Source organism: Catharus ustulatus, chromosome 1, assembly GCF_009819885.2.
Source record: "Catharus ustulatus isolate bCatUst1 chromosome 1, bCatUst1.pri.v2, whole genome shotgun sequence".
Taxonomy (NCBI): domain Eukaryota; kingdom Metazoa; phylum Chordata; class Aves; order Passeriformes; family Turdidae; genus Catharus; species Catharus ustulatus.
In genome coordinates this window covers 87049836-87071684 of record NC_046221.1, presented here as the reverse complement: position 1 = coordinate 87071684, position 21849 = coordinate 87049836, and the positions used below count along the sequence as shown (strand labels likewise).

The 21849-nt window shown below is 36.9% G+C and overlaps 1 protein-coding gene across 7 annotated transcripts in view; it reads right to left on the bottom strand.

The window, feature by feature from the left end:
• SEMA5A (semaphorin 5A) overlaps positions 1 to 21849 on the bottom strand; it is a 334133-nt gene that overhangs the window by 113742 nt on the left and 198542 nt on the right. For all 7 annotated transcript variants that reach the window (XM_033061171.1, XM_033061142.2, XM_033061134.1 and 4 more), the window contains 3 exons: positions 18456 to 18741; positions 14998 to 15133; positions 11489 to 11693 (listed from right to left, as the gene is read on the bottom strand). In XM_033061171.1, coding sequence (XP_032917062.1) covers positions 11489 to 11693; positions 14998 to 15133; positions 18456 to 18741 — 627 coding nt within the window. The remainder of the gene's footprint in view (positions 1 to 11488; positions 11694 to 14997; positions 15134 to 18455; positions 18742 to 21849) is intronic.

Below are 21849 nucleotides of genomic sequence, written 5' to 3'. Positions count from 1 at the left end.
CTCAGGGCTGGACTTAAGGTTGGTACTCACTAGATAATGAGGTTCTTGGTTGGTGGTTTTTGGGTTTTTTTGCAATATTCAGCTTTTACTGCACTAAAAATGACACATTCACACACAAAACCTGAAGCCCTGAGGCAAACAAAACATAATAATTCATATGGTTCTAAATGGGAAACATTTTTCAAGAGATGTGTAATTTCAATATCTTTGATTCTAAAAAGAGAAAGAAATAAAACTGTAAGGCTGTTACTGGGGACTGGTTGCTGTAATTGACTATGAAACAAGCAATGAAGTCTATATTATTTTTCCATAAACTCCTCATGAAGAGAAAGCATTCCAATTTTGAAGAGATCTTCTAAAATGTTTAATCAATATCTAGGACTGGGCTTCTAGATAATGGAGATGAGCACCTCTGAAGAGTTGTGCAACCTCTAACTAAATTAGTAGAGTAGGTAATGAACAGATGAAGTGGTTTGTGGGATTTAAGGTTTGATATCTGACAGAGCAGTAATGAAGAATGCCACACTGTCCACGAAGGAAAAAAAATTACTACGCAATAGAGGCCCTGGCTCCCTGCCAGTCTTCCAAAGTTGAGATATATAAACTCTGATTGGATCTGACCAGACAGGGAGTGCTTACAACTCCTGTTATTCTTTATTGCCTTACTTTGTACCACCAAAACAATAAATACCTTGTAGGACCCAAGACATGCTATGAATATGATAGTGCTTTCCACTGAATAAAGTTTTCAGTGCCCAGATCAAAGAAGCATTTAGATGCACAACTGGAGAAAACTGTCAGATAATAACCCACAACATACCTTGCCTGATTTCTTAACCAAGTCATATGTGGTTATTTTCATTGTCAGAAAGACAGTTGTCTACTGTATGGATCCAGAGGCATTACCAACTTGAGTGAAGAGAAAATTTCAGGAACTATCCTCTAATCAAATTCATTTGTAGCTTGCATAGCACATGCCCTTGTGCCTCAGATGCACAGGCTCCTAGATGAGTCAAATTCAGTACATATATCCCTATGGAATTTGCAATTTCAATGTAAAACACAGCTTTTGCTGAGAAATACAGAAGGAAAGAATGATGCTGATTGTTTTTTTTTTTTCCCTAATCATAGTAAACAAGAAGTTAAATGGATAAGAAACAGAAATAAAGTTGGAATTAGAGAAAAGAATCTCAGAACCTCCCACCAGAAGTTGTTAATCTCATTACCCTCCTTACTACATTAAAGTAGCCATAGTATGTAGCAACAATATACAATACAAACAAACATATTACACTATATTCTTTGTATAATGGTCTAGGAGCCAGGATACCTGGCAATAACCAGAAAGTCTCACAGAGATTGTTAGTTGAAAATCTTTGTGTATTTCCTAGACAAGTGATGTAACCACTATTCTGGTTGCAGTCATTGCTATTCCTCCTAAATGTGTGTAGCCATAGAACCAAATTTCCAGGGTTTATGGGATAAGAAAGAAAAATAAATACACCCTAAAAATTAGAAGAATTAATCTCTAAACAAGTAACTTTGCTTCAAATATTAGGACCCTTACCCAGTGACTTGATTGCAGTAAAATGTATGGAATCTAATCCATCTTTTGTGATATAACCTGCAGGTTACAGAACTCCTCACACAAATACCACAAAATAATATAATAAAGCACCTTCACATTTTGATGACTTACAAGACAAATAACAAAGTAAATAAGGCATATCTTTATTGAGAAATTCTTTGGCTTGTTAAGATTTGCCATATCCTATGACCAGAGCTAAATAAGAGTAAGGGGAAACGGATCCCTATAATAATTAGCACCACTGTTTGTAATACTTAGTTACAAACCTCTGGATTTATTGAGGTTTACCAGGAAAAATGATGCAGAATGAAGAAGCTCATAAACATCAACAAAACCAGGAGTTCAGTAGAATATCCCATTTAATGAATGCTATCCTGACAGCTCACATTAAATCTTCTAAGTATTATAGAAAAAAACTTGTGATCCAACTTTGGGATTGTTAGGGTCAAAGTTCAGTTTCATGCAAGGTTCAAACTTTTCTTTCTCCCCGTGATTTAACTATTCCACTTTCTTCTCTGGTTGGCATGGGGTTATTGAGTCACTCCTATGCATATCCACCTTAAAAGAAAGGGGTTTTTTAAAAGTAAAATGCCCTGCAGAATGTTCTAGAGAAGTTTCAGCAACATGTGACAAAGTCAACTCCCTTCAAAGGGAAAGCTTCTTCCCACATCTCTCAGGAAGAGTCCTGAATAGTGTGTACTCACGCAGTTGCTACAACGATCAAATTTCTCCCCAAAAAAGATTAATTCCAACACTGTTTCCAAAATTAAGACCAAGCCTGTTGACTGGCACTGCATTGGTTTGGGGCAAAAGGAGAGTTTTGAAGGTAGGCGTAGTTCATAATAGACCTTAGCTTTGAAAACAGCAGGACAACACTGAGAACCATGTAAGATACCTCTCTTGCTCACACCTTCATATTTTGAGCATGAGAATTACACAATAATAAATGAACATAGGGATTATCATGTCTACTTTCTCTTCCAGGAAATTTTGAGTTTCTCCTCCAGTTCCAACAAAAAAATAGGAAGAAGGAAAGGCTACTTGGCCATTCTAAGTTTATAAAGTAGTCAAACAGGATTTGAAAGCTCAGCATCACTATGATAAAGAGAATCTGTTCTTTTTTTTTTAATGGAAGGTTGAAACTTTTTCTCCAACTCTTTACAGCCTGTTTCCCTCCCTGGCCCACACATTAATCTCACTCCCATGCAAGCAGAGCCAGCTGTTCTTTAGCCAGTAGCTTCTTCTTGCAGCAATTCTGATTTCCAGTGGCAGCACAGAAGTGCACACATCGTATGTTCTTCGGACATTTATTTATAGTCTTTATCTGACAGAGCTGGGCAATTATAAAGACATAATGATAATTTGTGAAAAGAAAAAAGGTTTCTCCTACTTAAATTTGTCCCTCGAGAAAACAGAACACTATTTACTTGCAGCAGGCAATTCATGAACATGATAACTAAAATATGAACAAACTCTGTGAGCAAATAGCAGCAGCAAACTAATCAAAACCATGACCTATTTATGGGTTGATTATAATAACAAAAAATGACTACAAATAAGTGCTGGGTAATTTGCGAACCAAATAAAGGGCTACAATTCTCACATATAAATTGCTGTCAATGAATAATTTAACCAGCTCTAGTTAGAGCCATCTATTTATTAAGAAAGCTTACCAACTGGATCTGGCAGAATGATTTATCTCCATATACAGTGATAAAGCCAAGGGAAATCAGTACTGCTGGACATTTTAAATGCAGGATTTGATCCTCTGGAGCCCCATAGTATCATTTATAACCTTGATTTTAGTTGTAGTTGCTCTCATTTACTACCATTTTAAAACCACTTTACCCAGTACAGATGACACAGTACACAGGGCAGGGAAAAATCAACATCATTGTTTAAATTATATAGATAAATAACAAAGGTTTGCATTATCCTTCTTTACCTATAGAGATATTTTACATGGAATATAGCAGAAATGTGGACCAGAAATATATAGCAAGCCTTCTTAGGAAAGCTAGCATAAATCCCAGGGTAAACATTACACTCTTCAAGAAAACTCCATGCAATCCATAACATCTTTTTTTGAACTTTGCAGCAAAATATTTCCTGAAAAGATTAACAATATAAACAAAGTATGAATGCAGCTAGGATTTTCCTTTATCACAGATAGGTGTCACTGCAAAAGCAGAAGAGAGTGAGTTTATTAATTTTATGATTTACAACTTGACGTTTTGAAAAAAAATGTTCAAAATCATCATGTTGCTGTCAAGACCAGTGCCTTCCAACATGTACCAGCTTTCCCAAAGTAACTGATGAGTATCCTTGCGTCAAGTTTCTTAAAATGGCATTGCATAAGGCTAGTAGGTAACAAGTTATAGGAAATATTTTTTAAGCCACTGCAAGAACGCTTTGCAACTCTGTAAATGCATACTATGCCTTCACCAAGCAAAGGCATAAAAAACAAAACAAATGTGTTTTCTGTAATAACAAAAAAGAAATCATTTTAAAAGGTGAAATCATGGTGCCCCATTATCCATCTGTACTCTGTTTTTACTTCTGTTTTTGAGCTAGAAAGAATTAATACATACATACAAATAGACTACCTATTATTTCACAGTTGACTTTTGACTTGAATTACAACTACTTTGGTCCTTATCATTATTGCATTTATATTGTAATTTCTAGATGAAGAAAGTGGTTTTTAACTGAGATGAAAAGTCTGCATCTCCTTTCTACAGAAATTATCTACGGATTACTTCAAAGAACCTCAGTGCACTTTAAGATTAATGCAGTTGGGAATAGCACCAAATTGGAAAAAATGCAGCCAACCTAAGCTTTGTTGCTCTCTTCACCATGTATGAAACATATGTAAGCACATATTTTTGCTTATAACTTTCAGGTTGGCAACTGCACAGATAAGAGTACATATATTCTGACACCATGCATATTAAACTGTGAAATCTACACACTTTGACCAGAAGCTGTAGTCTGCCAGAAAAATGACAATATTTCATCTGAGATTTTAAAGCAACAATACACACAAGTTTTTTTCTTGCTAAGACCTTGGGTTGTTTCCTAGAAAAAATGTAGTGTACTGATTACAAATCAAAATGTACAAGATAGAACTGTAATAAAAATCACAGAGGAATCAAATCAGGGAATACTTTGCATCAGTTTACTCCCATCCAGCAAGACAAACAGAAGCAATACAAAGTGTTATGACGGCATTCCCAAACTGAGTTTCAAGCAAACTCCCAAATACCTTTATTAGGTCTGGACTAGTTTCTGCATAATCTACAACTTCAGGACATCATGAGATAAAATGTCATGTTTGTGGAGATTTGCTACCTGTTTTATCCCTTCTAAAGGCAAAAGTATAAAAATTCCATCTGCATTTTCCAAAAATATATTTTGAAATTTCTCCATGAAACCTCTCTACTTGCTCATTATTATCGCTGTATGTATTTCATCAGAATTATTTTTATCATTATTCTCTGCATTGCTACCTGCAATTTTTAGAACTTCTTGGAAACCTGTTGTAACATCCTCCAATGACCTTTAAGACTCAGATAAAACCTGGATTTATGGCATAAAAATTGTGATTCACTTCAGTGAACAATCCACTCTTTATAGACATGCAATGTAGCCAACAATAAATCTTTCTCCAGGTTTCATACTTTCTTTCTAGGTCAGCTATACCCCAATTTCATCAATGCTGTACTATAAATCCCAGTAACTAAGACCTACCACTGGGCATATACCATTTCTGCTCAGGCTACAGAGGGGAAATTCTCTGTCCAGTGGATTAAAGAACAGAAAAAAACAAAGGAGTTTTTCCACCAAGCAGAGCAGATTTTAAGGATGACCTTTAAAGTTTTTCACCAGAAAGTGCAAGTATTACCTTTTCTGAACTCCCAAGTTTATTGTATGTTAACAATGCCCTCAAACTAGACACTATATCTAAGAATTGTCTTATACATTGGAGTAAATAAATACATTTTGAAACAGTCCTCTGAATAAAGGCTACCCGCTTTTGCTGCAGTATCCTATTTTGGAAAAACACCATGGGACACCTAGGCACTTATAGTGTAGGAAATAAATAAAGTGGAGGAAAGAAATATGAAGAGAAGGGAGAAAGGACAAAAGTGAGGGAAATAAACTATGACATCTTGATTGGATTTTTTTTTTCCATAAAGAAAGAAGCATTTCAAACTTAAAGAGTTTTAAGAATATTTAGTGTTTCTATAGCTTGCTCTACATTTCATGTATTGTTATAGATGACTTTTTAGTCCAAAACATCTGTGTATGCTTTCCTTGATCTTCCCATTTAAATCATGGAAAATCGTTCCAGGGATTTCTTCTTTCCTAAAGCCAGCAGCACAAAATGTGCAGGAATTGATATATCCCTTCATTCTGTGTTATAAGTCAGTACAGTGAAAGATTAAGATGTTTCTCCAAAGTACCAAAGTATATTTTTTATATAAGCAGTAGCTGTTAAGCCCTAGCACACCAAAATCTCCTAGATGATGACTTGGCAAAGGTTTAGGAAATGAAGACTGTTGACTCAGCAGATTAATGCATTTGTTTGCCTACTCCCAGTCTCTCCTAAAGTAACACTACATCTATTTAAGATTTAATGAAATTAGGTTCTACTTTTATACTCTCAGGGTTATTCTCCCCTGTAATATTTATATTCTAACAATGGGGTGGGTAGGTGAGAGAAAGAACTTTCTCTTAACTATTGGCCATCTGTTTAAAAAATTGGGATTTTTGCTTTGAATAACAAAGACAGCAGAACATTAATTTTTATTGAATCCAGTCTGTATGCCTACTTTTCCACTGAAGCGTTACGCATTTTAAAAGTCAGTTTTTTGCAGAACATTAGAATGAATTATACCTACAAAAGTTATGGTGTATATCTCTCACAGCATGGTTTGGGTCCACCCTGTTTTACACTGTTAAGTGCAAATTGCTTACTGACAGAACTTACATCAGAGTTGAATGCACTTTCCTTTAGGCACCAGAAAGTACAATGACATCTATTATCAAAGTGTTGAATAAAAATGCAATTTAGCCCAACTAATTTGACACAGTACTGGCATACTATAAGCACAGGATAATTTAGGTTGAAAAGGAGATCAGAAGGTCTCAAGTCCAACCTTCTGCTCAATAGACAGCAAGCTATAACAGACTGTGTTGCTGTCTGGTCTCAAAAACCCCCAAAAATGAAGACTGCACAACCTGTTGCTTGACTGTCCTCGAAGTGAGAAAGTTTTTCTTTTTATCCAGTCTGAAATTCTCAGTGTGTTGTCTGTTTTCCCACCATGCACCAGTGTGAAGAGCATGTCACTGTTCTCCATGTAAACTCCCCTAAACTCCCCACAAAGCCTTTTCTCCCCACAGATGAACAAGGCGAGTTTCCCTTCCTAAGGCATGGGGCTCCAGCCTCCAACAGAAGGTGTCACTCCACTGAATTTGCTCCATTTTATCCATACCCTTCTTGTACTGGGGGAGGCCAAAACTGGGGAACAACCTCCTCCCTTGATCTCGTGGCTGTGTCCTTGATGTTCCAAGATGCTACTGGTTGTCTTTGCAGTGATGGCATCCCTTCAGCATGCCTAAATCCTTAGGATGGCACATCCTCCAGTGTAACTACTGGTACCCTAGTGAGGTGTCACCTGCACACATGATAGAGCACGCTCCTTGTCCTCCTCCAGGTCATTGATTTAAAATGTTCAATAGGGCAGTACTTGGCTCCCTATCACTTCTATACATCACATTGAAACCCCTCCCGAGCTTGACATCCTAGCAGGTGTTATAGATGCAGCTGCCCACCATTTAGATCCTTTATCCTAATTTGAATATATGAACATTGTGGGAGACAGTGTTGAAAGTTTTGCTAAAGTTGAGATGCTACTTTCTCCTCCTTCACAAATCCAGATGTTTTACCACAGAAAGTACAGTAATTTCACGATTATAAGCCGCACCTGATTATAAGCCGCACATTAAAATAGAGTGTGATAAAAGGTATCTGTTCTATCACCATTTGTTGAGGGTGGGGGCAGTGATCCTTATCTCTGCAGGAGATATTCTGCTAATGAGCCATCCATTGAAACCAGGTGGGGCATTGTTCTTTATCTTTTCACAACCCATCCTTCCTCCAGCGAGTCATTTTCTGCTAATGGCCCATTGAGTCCCACTGTGTGACTGATAAAATTACTGCATCCCATTGGAAGTTGCTCCAGCCAGGGGGAAGAGCCCAACATTTCTTACCAAGATAAAACAGAGGTTTTAGGACACTAAGGGAGCCCCTTTCTCCACTGGACTCCAGAGGAAAACTGGATTTCTCCACATCACCACTGGACCTCCGGAGGGAAACTGCACCTTCTACAGAACCACTGCTTCAACTGAACCACATCTGTCACTGTAGGAGGATGCAGCCACCATTTAATGGGACTGCTACCAACACCCTGCCTGACGGGGTGTCAGGCTGTACTCTGACTTTATCAGGGCTTGGAGTTTGTTTCTTTGTAGTACTGTATTTCTATTTTAATTTCCCTAGAAAAGAACTGTTATTCCTAATTCCCATATCTTTGCCGGAGAGGCGCTTGATTTCAAAATGATAATAATTTGGAGGGAGGGGGTTTACATTCTCCATTTCAAAGAGAAGCTCCTGCCTTTCTCAGCAGACACTTGTCCTCCAAACTAAAATGGCAACTTTTCATTCTTTGTCCATATATAAGCCGCACCTGATTATAAGGCACACTTAGGGTTCGGACCAAAATTTTAGTCAAAATGGTGCAGCTTATAATTGTGAAATTACTGTAATCAGATTTTCAGATGACCTTAACCCTTGAGTAATCCATGCTGAACATTCCAAATCACCTTCTTCTCCATCATGTGCCCTGAGAAATGTGCTCCAATGGTGTACTCCTTGGCTTTCCCAGGGATAGAATGCCCACTAGACTGTTGCTCCCCAGTTGCTTCCCATTCTATGGAATCATAGAACTGTTAGCTTGGAAAAGACCTTTACGATCACCAGGTCTGATTGTTAACCCAGCACTGACGAATCCACCACTAAACCAAGTCCCTAAGCCCCACATTTTCATGTCTTTCAAATACCTCCAGGGATTGACTATTTCCCTGAACAGCCTGTTCTAATGCCTGAATATTGTTTCAATGAAGAATTTTTTCCTAGTATCCAATCTAAATCTCTTCTGGCAAGACTGGAGGCCATTTCCTCTGGTCCTACTGCTTGTTATTTGTGAGAAGAGACTAACTCCGACCTGGCTACATCCTCTTTTCAGGCCATTATAGAGAGTGATAATGTTGCTCCTGAGCCTCCTTTTCTTTAGGCTAAAACCCCCAGCTCCCTGAGCCACTCCTCACAACACTTGTGCTCCAGACCCATTCCCAGTTCCGTTGCCCTTTGTTGGACACCCTCCAGCACTTCAATGTCCTTCTTGTAGTGGAGGGCCTGAACACAGGTTTCAAGGTGCAGCCATACCAATGGTTGAGTAGAGGATGAAGATCACACCCTTGTCCTGCTGGCCACACCATTGCTGATACAGGCCAGGATGCCCTTGGTCTTCTTGGCAGCCTGGGCAGAGCTGGCTCATGTTTTGTTGCTGTTGACCAGCATCCTCAGGGCCTTTTATACTTTGTGCTTTTATTCTTTTGTCTCTTTTTTGAAGATGAAGTATTGTGGTAAAAATTTAATTCTAAATTTAATTTACCACCACTTTCAATAATGCAAATAAATTAAATCAGGTAAGATATAAGGACAACATTTCTCAGGTAGTAACTGTCAGTCCAGTCTTTTATCTCTCCCAAACATAAACATGCTCTATGGTGTTAGGAGCTTGGGGTAGAGGACATTTTATGTGGGAGTAAAGCTGGACACCAGGGAAATTCAAAAGCCTTAAACTTGGGTTGTTTTCAAAATTATAATTTATTTTCAAAGTTAAGGCCACTGCCTTTTAGTTTCTGTTGTTTAGAGTAGTGGCAATTTTCTCAGTAATCTTTTACCATATTCCGTTTATGATGAAAATTCAATGCTAGCTACTCCACAGTTTCTGCATAAGCAAAAGCAGGGCTCAGGAGAAATAAGATACTGCACAATTTATAATATAATGAAATTAAATTATGATCTGCACCCTAAAGAAGGCAAAGTACCACCTTTCTCCTATAATCTTAATATGCAATTAAATTACACTGTGTAATTTGGTACATCTTGGGATTTTTAAACTACGCTATGCACTGTACCTGTGGTATTTGTACATAAACGTGTGTGGCAACTTCAAATTCTATCATAAGTGAGTAATAAAATTCCTTAGGAAGTAATTCTTAATACTTACACTCAATTGGTGTAGAAGAAATGTTAACAAAATCTACTGCAATTCAGTGAAATACATGTGAAATAGAATTGACAAGACCAAGAAAACTTAAAGAATAGAATGGGGTTTTTATCATATGCTTCCTCACACTTATAAAACATACACTGTCCAGTTACAGGAAAGCATGTGCTGAATTTAGACTAAAGATACAACTAAGATAAGTACCCTGCTTCCATGAATGATCAAAAACAGACACACAGAGAAGAATGAAAGTGACAGGCAAGCATACATCACAATGAGTACAGGAGCAATATCTTTTTTTAGCAACACAAAAAGAACCGAGATTCACTCTGAAACACAATTTATTAATGAACCATGGAGCATAACATTTTAGATCTTCACTTGCTGACTCGAATGTAAATGGTAACACACCAAGGGAAACTAAAACCTGAAGACAACCAGAATTATGACAAAAGTCATTATGCTTGGTGCTTCCAAAACTGTAAATAATGTAAATATCCCACAATGCAGTGATAGTTTCCTCATATAAAATCAAATCAGTGAATGTTTCTTTAATTCAGGTTTGGCCTGAAATACACATTTCAGGAGGCCTCTACAATACAAACACCACCTAGTATTGACATCATTTCACTTAAAATGCACTGATTTACCAATCAGCAGGCAGTTTTGACTAGAACTGGTCAAATCCAAGCATAGTTTTAACTTATCAAAATCTTTCCTGTTACTGCCCAGCTTTCAAGCAGCACAATGAAACAAACTGAATATTAACAAACCTTTGCTTTCCCTACTAATGTTCATAGGCCCAAGTATTAAAAAAATATCCAAAATTTTATACTATGATGCTTTAGACATAGTAGTCCAGTCTAGTACTTCAGTCTCAGTTGGGGACATCCTTGTTCTGCGAAAACAGTTTTCCAATACCCTCACTATTTTTAAGAAGCTTGAAATTTTGAACCAAAAAGGCAATAGCTGTAACCAAAGCAATGTAAGATGAAGGGTTGTTTTTGTTTCACTTCTATGCTTAAATATAAATGGGCAAATAATAAGACAGGGTATATAATGAATGTCTTAAAAATGAGATGAAAAGGAAAGTTAATAAAATACATGTGATAGAAAATTCAGAAACAGAAATAGCAGTAGCTATATTTGCTATTTACGAAGATACTTCTTTATTAGAGGGCACTAAACAACCTTGGGCCCTTAAATTTGTACCCTTAACTAAGTAGAAAGAATAAAAGACACTGAAAATTGGAAAGGCCTGTTTGTAAAATTTCCAACATTTGTTTACACACAAGCTTCACAGCTTCAAAGGAGAACAGGAAACAGACACCAGAATTGGAGTTCACAAAATAACGTAAAAGACATTGTAATGGCTAAATTAATCTATTAAGAAAATGTAGAAGACAGGTGATTGTGTCAAAGAGGAGAAGCTGATATTCAAGGTGCTGTATATGTATTTCATAAGTAATTAATGGAATCAACATTAAAACTCAAAGACTTCATAAACTTTTGCAGTTATCACAGCAATGAAGATTCATACCTGTGGCAAGATAGATGATATGGAAAAGCATGTCCTTGCCCTGCACAACATCTACAACCACATGGGAAAATCGGCTGTTGTCTTCCATGAAGTAAGGAATTGGTATAACTGGTTGAACAACCTCATGCATTAAGAAGAATTTTTGTGCATCTTGAAGATTTCTCTCAGTCAGATTTACATACAAACCCTGGTCCATGGTGCCACACTGTAAAGACAGAAAAGTAGCATGACTATATGTGCCAACAATAACAATAGATTTACTCTCTGATCTACAGCACAAGAAAATAAAAGCAAGAGCATATCTTGTAATGACAATGTGGAATTCAGCTTTCAGGTGTGATTTTGGGGCTAACCAGACTGTCCAAAGACTCAGGAAGCTCAGTTTTCCTGAGGCAGTACTATGGAGGCTCCCTAATTCTAAACAATATGGAAGAGCACCAGACTGACCAGCACAAGTGGATTATGGAAATATTTTGGTATATCTTTTGTTCACAGGGCAGGAAGGAGAAAAACTACTGTTCAAAAAACCAAATTATTTTCTGACTGGTTTTCTTCCTAATTTTCACAGACCCAAGTGCTAAAGAGATAAATTTTCAAAGGAAACCCCATGCCCTACCACAGCCAGGGTCTCACAGGAATTCCAGGTGAAAGTACAACATGCAGCTCTAGAAGCTTCTTAGGACTCCATCTTAAGAAGAAAAAATGGACAGTGCAGAGCTCTAGTAAATATTATCCACAGCAAAGACTTTTTTTGCTCTAAAACTAACCATATTTTAAATCTGTAAACTGTGCCCCTTTCTTACAGGAAAACGTTCACTAGCTGCATGGACAAGTTTCAAACACAAGTAAACAAGGCAAAATAAGTGGGAGTTAGTTTTAACATATTCATGTTCAACTGAGGACACAAAAGAGTCTCTTAATGCATGGGAATATATAAACATTCCCATGTTTACTCAGGCGTAATTGCGTCAGAGAAATAAAGCACTACTCCATAACATTTATCAAATATTTGGGTGACGTGAAAGGCATAACTAACCCACCATTTTCATTCTGCTCTACTATGTAATAAATTATGCCATGAATTACAGCATGAGCAAAATAATAGTGTGCAAAACTGTATCAGTTATTTTTTTATTATTACCATGTTTTCAATCCAAAATTGAGTGATTGTTCCAAATCCACAAATACAACAAAAAGTCAAACAAATTATTTCATAATTGGAGATCAGATGATGAAGACTGGTAAATTAGCAGCTGGAAGGAAACAGTTCCTTGCTTTGTATGTCAGATCAGTGAAAAAAAATAAGCCGCACTAAAGAACTTCTCTGGATATAATAAGCAGGAAAACATTCCAGCTGAATACTCATAGTACACTGAATGCAAATGGTCCTTGGTCTTGTGATAGATATTGCCCTATCTAAAGAGAAAAACAGAGATCTGTGAAGAAAACAAGGTTTCTCAAAACTGGGACTCCAATAGCATTCTAAAATGGAAAATATTCCATTAATAAAATCCAGCCTTGGAAATATAATGTCTGATGTAACTATATCTACATAACGGTCTTCCTTGAAATCACATACTTCTCTCTGTTGCTACTGACTAGATTAATACTCAGAGGATAAATCTACTTCTGGGACTAGACAAAAAGAACTTCTGATCTTTTATCATAAGGACTCTAAAAAAGAAAAGTCCTTTCTTGGAAGAGAACCAATGACTCAGTCAATGAATATATCTCATCCATATGAGGTGTGACTCACAAAGTCAAGTCACAAAAAATGGTTAAAGATCTAATCATTAGACTAGCTTCTAGTATGCATCACTGCTGCAGTTATGGAACCAGAAATGTAGCAGAAAGTTATTCAAGGGAATGAAAAGCAGCATCAGCAAAAGAAGAGAAGTTGGACATTAGAGATACCTAGAGATCAGTTGACATCAATTGCCTTCAATATTGTGTTGTAAAAGGCCACATTGCAGCTTTTAACACTAGCTCTGCCTTCAAAGCTGTTTGTGGCTCAGTGAGATATGATACAACTGTTGTCACTGTTCTTGTAAATTGGATGAAGTACCAGCTGTATTAAAATCAGCCATGCCATCTAAGAAATAAATTTCAACACCTGTCTTGACTGGGACTTGGAGACATGCACTAACAGTAGAGCAGAGACTTAAACTGTTTTCACACAGCCATCAGGCTGTCATCTTTCTTTGTAAGTACCATTCAGTATGGGCTGCTCTCACAATAATTAACACCACATTAATGCAAGGTTTGTAGGGAGAGTTTAATAAACTTTATTGGATGTGCTTACCTAGTCAGAATGGTGGCAAGATTTTTACATACAAGCATTCTTTCAGGCTTTCTCCTTCAAAAATTTAGCCTCTCTTAGACCCTCTTCCTATCACTGTTTTGACAATACAAGTATTTCACAACAGGTGAAAACTGTATACAAATACAGCCTGCTTCTGCAGGCTTCTGGTGTACTTAGAGTCTTGTCACGTAGCTGATGACATACTACTTAGGAAAGGTAACATGGCTCTAGCCCGTAACCTGTGCCTTATTTCCTTCATTTGCATAGATCAGGAAGTAATTAAAAGTACCTACAATCCCCAAAGGGTGATTCTTGCTAGCAAAGATCCTATGACTCTTACAAGCTAGGGAAGGCTGTTCCAGGAGCAGAAGTGAACTTGTGAAATTGCATTGAGATTAAGGGAGGGTGAAAGGTGGATAGAGGTGACTGCACTTAGATACCATGATGAAGAGCTACTGTTGTTAATCACTACATAAATGTTGCTTTTCCTTCCCTCTCCCTTGCAAGAAGCACACTCATTAAAATTGTCCTAGTAGGAGTGGTGACTATGTAAAAGATGCAAACAATGCATATGTACTTAGTGAAATACTTCTTTCTTTTTGTAGAGCTCCTATAAATGATCCACCTTGGACTAACTGGCTTTACACTGTCAGCCAGTTGCAAATTATGACACCTTCTGAGGCCAACAAGTTCAAATGAGGGGCAGAAGGTATCACAAATTCTTTTAATCTGACTCTTCAAGGAGTGTGGACCACCTTCCACACGAAAATATATAAAATCCTGACTACTCCTCCTTTACCACCTCCCTCTCACTTTCTTTTTTCTGCCAGACACTGTTCCATTTTTTAAGTCCCAATAGCACAAATACAATGTAAAAGAGAATAGCAGTTTGATCATACTTCAGACAGGAGTTAATGTCACCTTGACAGATAACCACAGTGTTTCAGACTCCACAGAGTGGAGTCTTTTTTCTCCTACCCTTCAAAGTATATATGTTTTCCAATCCAAATTATTTTGTGGAAGGATAAAACTAAAATTAAATATGTCGAGATAAGGGGCTTTTCCTAAACACTTTGTTTTTAATTTAGGGTTTTTTTTAAGGTCTTAGGTTACAGCATAGTGAAAAACTGGATTTATAATTTATGAACCATACAGTACTTTGAGGAAATCACACATAAAATATTGTTCTTGTCCATTGTATCCATACCTGAAAATTAGGGTTAGGATTGGGGTATGGAAGCCAAGCAGAGCGAGAGTTCTCTTGGTATTTGAAGGGTCCATTAAAAGCCTGAGTTATGGCACTCAGATTAAAAACACAAACTGCTGAGGCTGCTATGCTGTTCCTGCAAAAGAAACAAATACATTAACCTACGTAATAACATTAAGAAGTCAAATTGCTGAAAAATAAATTAAAAGGCAGTAACTCTTTAATCCTTCAAGTAATTAATGAAGCAGATATGATCATCCAAGAGATGATATCTCAAGATAATGATATATGATGAGCTGATTTAGCATAGTCATTGCATTTAAAATATTTGTCAATATTGTCAGCCTTACCAAGCTGGTGTGGGGAAAAACTCAGAACTTCCTACTTTCTGCTGCTGCTCTAATTCCATACTATACTTCTAATACCATACTGCTACACTTCCACACATAATCACATGCACTAGGGACACCTCTTTTCTAGGTACAAAGTTCAGCAAGGTATTATTCTCAGGGTTCAACAATATTTCTTCCATACAACAAATGACTGCATGACATAAGTAAGGATTTTCAAGGTGTGGAATGTCTCTAGATCCTACAGAATCCCTGGGCAAGACACTTCCACAAAAATCCAGTCTTCCAAGAAATGCTGAACAGCAATAAAAATGCAAGTTGCAGAAACCTATCAAGAGAAAACAACTTGGACTGCTTACAAGATATCATGTTCAAAAAATAAACATCAATAAATGGCAGATGGACAAAACACACAATTTCCTAGGTTTGCCTTGAAAATGTGATATACAAGGCAATAAAGTAATTCTGCATAGTGTAAAGAATGCAATCTAATAACTATGAAAGCTCCTAATATGGAAAGCCGCATTGCTCTTTTCCTAATTTTGCGATAATGGAATAGATAATTAAGGCGTCAATTGCACAGATTTCCTGTTGTAGCTAAAACTGCTGGCAATTGTTGCCAGCACATGAATGCCACACAGCATTATTCTCTCTTTTCTTTTTTTTTTTTTCCCTTATTTTTTAAACTTAACATGGAATTTAACACAAGGCATAAGAAAACATCCTATAGAAACTCCATAATGATGGAGAAAAAAATCAACAGCTAAAAAAAAAGTTAGGATACATGGATTAAATACCAGAACAAAAGAGCAATTTTTATTCTTATGCTTGTCTCTCGTATTTCAAAGCAATCCCAAAACTTGAAGTTCCAAGCTTACAACTTCTGCAGAATCAATCATCATTGGAGCTGATAAATCCTTGCTTATATCACTAAATGAATTTCACTAATATTATTAACTGTAATAGTGTTTTCTTGAATTTCATTAAGTCCTACAAGAACATGAGACTCGTGTTTAAAGATTTTTTGGATAGTCTGAAAGAAAAAAAAAGAAAAAAAAATCTGCATTTTCATGAAGCAGTGGCTATAGTGGACTTGATACTCAACCACCTATAAAAGGTGCAGGTTTGGCCGTTAGCAAATGTTAAATATTAAATTAAATAATTAATAATAAATATTAAAGTATCCTAAAAAAAGTATTAAGGTCCAATAAAGCCATTGTAATTCTGAAGATATTGAGACTGAAGAATTATGAATGTCATTAAGTTGTATCTGATGCTGTTACATGAACAGAAAGGAATACGTTATTCCCTGTCATTGCAAACCCTTGTGTTTCTCCACTGTCACTTGCAGGCCAGAAAGGTGGATCATATGAGTTCCATAAACTATCTATGAACAGGCAGTCAGCAGGGGGAAGCAATCCTAACTCTAAAACATTTCAAAAATATCCAAAACATTTAGTTACAACATTTGATGGTAGGCATTTAAATAGAGCAACCGAAAAATACTACCCTCCAACAGTTAAAATTAATTAGTTCCTTTTTGAACAGTCCATCTCTCTTGGACAGTCAGAACATTGGGCCATGGGGGAAGAGGAAAGTAGCAGCAAAATACTGTTTACTTTCATGTGGCAAGGTAGTCTTAACAATAGCAAGTCCATTTTCTGGAGAGTCAGGAAGCATCAGAAACATCATCACCCTTCCATGGCCAAAGCCCCGTGGATTTTCTATCCCAGAATGCCTCTGCTCAGGCTGTTTTTGGCAGCAACGTGTCTAGGCTACTTTGACTTCTCAAGAAAGATCTGGCTGAACAGTGCACGTGGATGCCACCTGACAAACACCTGTCTTTTAGTAGATTAACTAATTAAGAAAATAGAACAACAAAATCAAAAGTACTCATTGAAACAACAATTTTCTTATCCTCAGTAAACTCAAAGTCTCTGCTATTCTCTTCCCATAACCAGTGTTTAGATTCCCTAAATTACTCCATTGCAGAAGCAGGCTGAGTTCATCATCCAATGCCATGAGTTAGGAACTGCCACAGCCTGGTAAAGCATCTCGTCACTAGTCTTGTTCACAGCCTGAGCTGCCAGCCCAGGGGTGAGCCTGAGTGTGGAAGATGCCTAAATGAGCTCAAATTCATGCTCACTGTCTAGAATGCATAGGGATTATAATTTGTTTGCATTAACTTGTGAATGTTTCCACCTAGTTAATAAATATTTATAAAAGGTAGGTATCCATGTGTTCAAGGGTGCATTACCTCTTGCTAGGTGCCCAAGGTCCTTTTAAAATTCTAGACAAAACTGATTTACACAGCAAGACAGTACAAGAAGGTTAGAGAATTGGAACTCAAAATCAGGAATTATTCCAGTGGTCTGAACACGGGGCTGCACAGCCATAAACAGATGCTGCTCTCTCTGAGCAGGATTTGAACACCAGTCATCATATTTAAATTAACAAAGGACATTTCTGAGATAAATATCTCTTTTTTCTATGTCCATTCAACTTTTTAATATTTAACATATTTGATTTTTAAGACCAAATTGAACTTTTTTTTTTCTTTTAAATTTACTTTTTTGATATAACAGGTTCACTTAAAATTAGGCTACATTCTTGGTTTGACCTTCAAACTCACACAAGCATATTTTAGGACGAAATTAAAATAGATAAGAGAACCTCTTGTCTATTTTGGGTAAGAGAGTTCTTTACGACATGGTCAAATTCCATCATGTCAAATTCATGATCATGTCACATTACAATTATAAATTATTTATTTCATAAACACGTAATGCATTTACATATTACAATAGTAAAAATAAAAATTAATTACTTTCTAGCAATAAATGAAGATTATGACAGAATAGTTTTAAACACAACTGGCTCCCTGCAGTAAGGAAATATTAAGAATTCATTCCTTCACTTATGTCTTCAACAATTCATGTGGGAAACATTTGGAACTGATACTTGTTCACAGAAAACAGTGGATTGGGCAAAACTGTAGTTTTAATTTATGATGTTTACTTGGCATATAGAGAGGAGAGTAGCTCAGAAGTTCTAGGTTTTGCTGCCACAAACAGCAAGAAAATAAAATATATCATTCAGTTTACTTACACATTAGTGGTAAAAATCCCATAGATCAAGTCCAGTTCTGGCAGGAAGAAAGTACTCTGAAGTTCATTATAGTAAAATGGAATTTCTCCAGGGCGAGAGCAGTTCAGACGAGCTTTCATGAAAGTAGTCCAGGTATCCTCCAGCACAAACTTGCCACCAATATCATTTTTACACACCCGAGCAGCACGAGAGAAAACTGTTTTCCCACAGTCATGTTCTACTGCGTTTTCCCGGAAGAAGAAGTAGGTAAAGTTCCCAATGTCATAAGATGACACAAAATTTGGTTCTGAAAATAACAGAAGAAAAGATAATTTATTGCCTTCTTGTGATATATGCACTCATACTAATGTGGAAGTTGGATTTATCTTCAAGCATTATATTTAGATAAACACACTTTTTAATATCCTTGAGGGATATGGCATCATGACATCTGAACAGACAGCTCATGTCGAACTGAGATTATGAGATACATGATCATGATGTGCTGGGGTTGGTTGGGTAGGCTTCATTTTTTTCATAGTAGCTAGCATAGTGCTTTGGATTTATACTGGAAACAGGGTTGTTAATTCAGGGATGCTTTTGTTCTTGTTGAGCAGCACTTATATAGAGCCAAGGTCTTTTCTTTCTCACACCACCCCAGCAGCACAAAAAGCCAGCTGAGCTGCATCTGGGGTCAAATCACAACGCGTGGCCTGACAAGTTTTGCTCTACATGTTCACAGAACATGACTGTGCTGGGCAACCTTGGCCCATCTCACTCAATTACACCATCAAAAGTGTCTCAAAGTTGCCATTCTTCACATAAGGGCCCAGTGAATTCCTACAATGTCGTTGCTTTAACTCTGTTTCTGCTTTGCCACCATGCCATTACTCCAGATTAGCAGGATAATGGGTGGTAACTGATGGTGAGTAAAAATGTGCTCAGAGGCTGTAACTAAGAAAAGAGAACTACAGAATATTTGATGTAAGATAACTGCATTTTAATCCTATCATTCTTAATGCTTTTGAGAGTATTACAGATTTCTTTTTTGTTTCTTTAAAAAAAATGATTGAAAGCTGATCAAAAAAACAATCAAAAAACCTGATGGTGATGAAGAAAAAATTAGAGAATATGTAAAAAATAATCTGGAAAGCAACAGATGGCGATATTTCTTGAAAGAAAAGGGGGGAAAAAAAAGAACAGTGGATACAAAAGAAAATAAACATGTGGTCCATTTCCTGTAAGGATTACTAGAACTGAAGAAAGTCCATGACCTTAGAAGAGGCTGACAACTCAATAAGTTCTTAAAGGAAAGCTAAATTTGATATACAGATTTGTGAAGAAGATCTCCACTTGTACAAGGAACCATTTTAGAACACTGACACCTCTGAGAAACAAGCAATCTTTTGTTTCTCATTTCCAAATTTTACTCTGAAATAGGAAAGCAAATAAACAAAATTGTTTTAGAAACATCTGTTGTGAGGAAACACTTAAAATTAATAGGTGAACATTTTTTGACAGTACTATTGTATAGGTTGCTATATATTAAATAGGCTGCTGTAATTTGATGTGAGCATTTTACAGGAGTATCTCAAACCTATCAGAACTTCGGAGAGGCACTAGAAAGGCAAGGAAGCTGGCACTGCCTCACAGCAGTCCAAACTGTCAAAAACTCTTTTCAAAGACAGACCAGATCCCAGTTAACGTGGCCTTGTGCTGCTTCCATCTCTATCTGCTGTGCTGAGAGTTCCCAGGGCAGGCTTTTGGCAGCAGTGACTATGAGCTGCCTCGGATGTATGAAGCTGAGCAGACCCAAAAGTGCTCTCACTCCTCCCTGCAATTTTCCCTCTCTATTTTATGAAGTGCTTCCTTGAGTGCAGTCTGGAACACACCACCTTTTCTCCACATTTGGAGCTGCACAGGTGTTTTGCTGGCAGGTCACAACCCAACGATTTTAAGAACTTGATGGTGCCCTGAGCCTTCATAAGTTACATACATTTGTGTCTTTTAAAAAAATGAATAAAAAAGACAAAATAGTTGGACAGGATTTATGGTATCATAAGAAATAAAATTAAACTTACAATATACAAAGAACTAAAGTATTAGTAATGTTAACCCTAATAGAACCTTAAATCTTCATTCCACATCTGTGTAAAACCTTCATAACAATAGAGATCTTGCTTCAAAGGCTTCAAAAGTGTCAAAAACCTACTGTGCAAATACTCAAAATCAATTTGATCCACTCACAAAAAACACATTTTGTACAAACATTAAAAAAGGAGTCCCTGCCTTGCAATCAGGCCTGAAGATACTTCTCACTGGAGGTCTACTGATATAAAGAGATCTCTACACTGGCACCACAGAATCTCACTGCAGAGTTAAAAAAAACCCACTATTGGAAGCACTCAGCATAAAGAATGATGAATTACAAAAATAAAATAAACTTCACAAACTGTAGGAGTAAAAATAATATGAAATGCATTCAGAATGTATTCAGGATTCTTGAAAATCCATATCAACCCTTCAACAGAGAACATTTTAAAGTCGCACTGATAATCATAATACATGTATAAAAATACCTAGTACTCGTATTTCATGGTTTCAAAACTAAGAAACAATATATATACCTGCAAACACCTACACTTTATTGATTATGAACTGATGAAATTGTGACCTGCTGCTGAAACTCGTGAAAACTGCTTTTGTTTGCATTAAATGTAATAATCTCATAGTTACCTTAGGGAATTCAGTGGATATGGAAGGATTATCATGTCAGATTTTGTTTATTTCATTCCCTCTTTGGGAAAAATGAACAAGGTCACTTCAAAACTTCAAAGGAAAATGTTGCTTCTCAGCTAGGAAAAATCAGTGTCCAAATATTGTGAACTGCTATTTGTTGACAGGAAGGCCTTACCATGTAAGTTTTTAATGCAGCAAATGAGGTGAATCTCTTGCCTCACGTTGACTTTGCAAATAGTTCTTGGAAGGGAAAATACATCTTGTTTCTGATTTATCAGATCACAACAAGTGCAAGGATTCTGGTATGTGACACGACACAGTTAGTATGAGAATGTCAACCTGTAATAATGTCACAAGTGTTGTAAACGACCTTTATAGGGTTTTTTATATACTCAATTTATGAATGTGTCAGGCTGACTAGACTTTCCCAAATTAAATGGAACTAGTGGAATCAGGAAAGCAAGAAAATGACTTTGTCAATGCGGCCCAAAAAGTATCCCCAGTGTACATCATGGAGCAGTGCTACACAGAGCACAAGCCCAGCACTCAAAGCACTGGGTGGCTAGTTAGTACAGCCCCTGGGCAAACACACTGCTCTATTTCTGAAGTTTGCTTACTCAGCACAAATCCTGGGAATCTCTACCATTTCCTTCCTAAAGCAATGTGACTGCCCAAC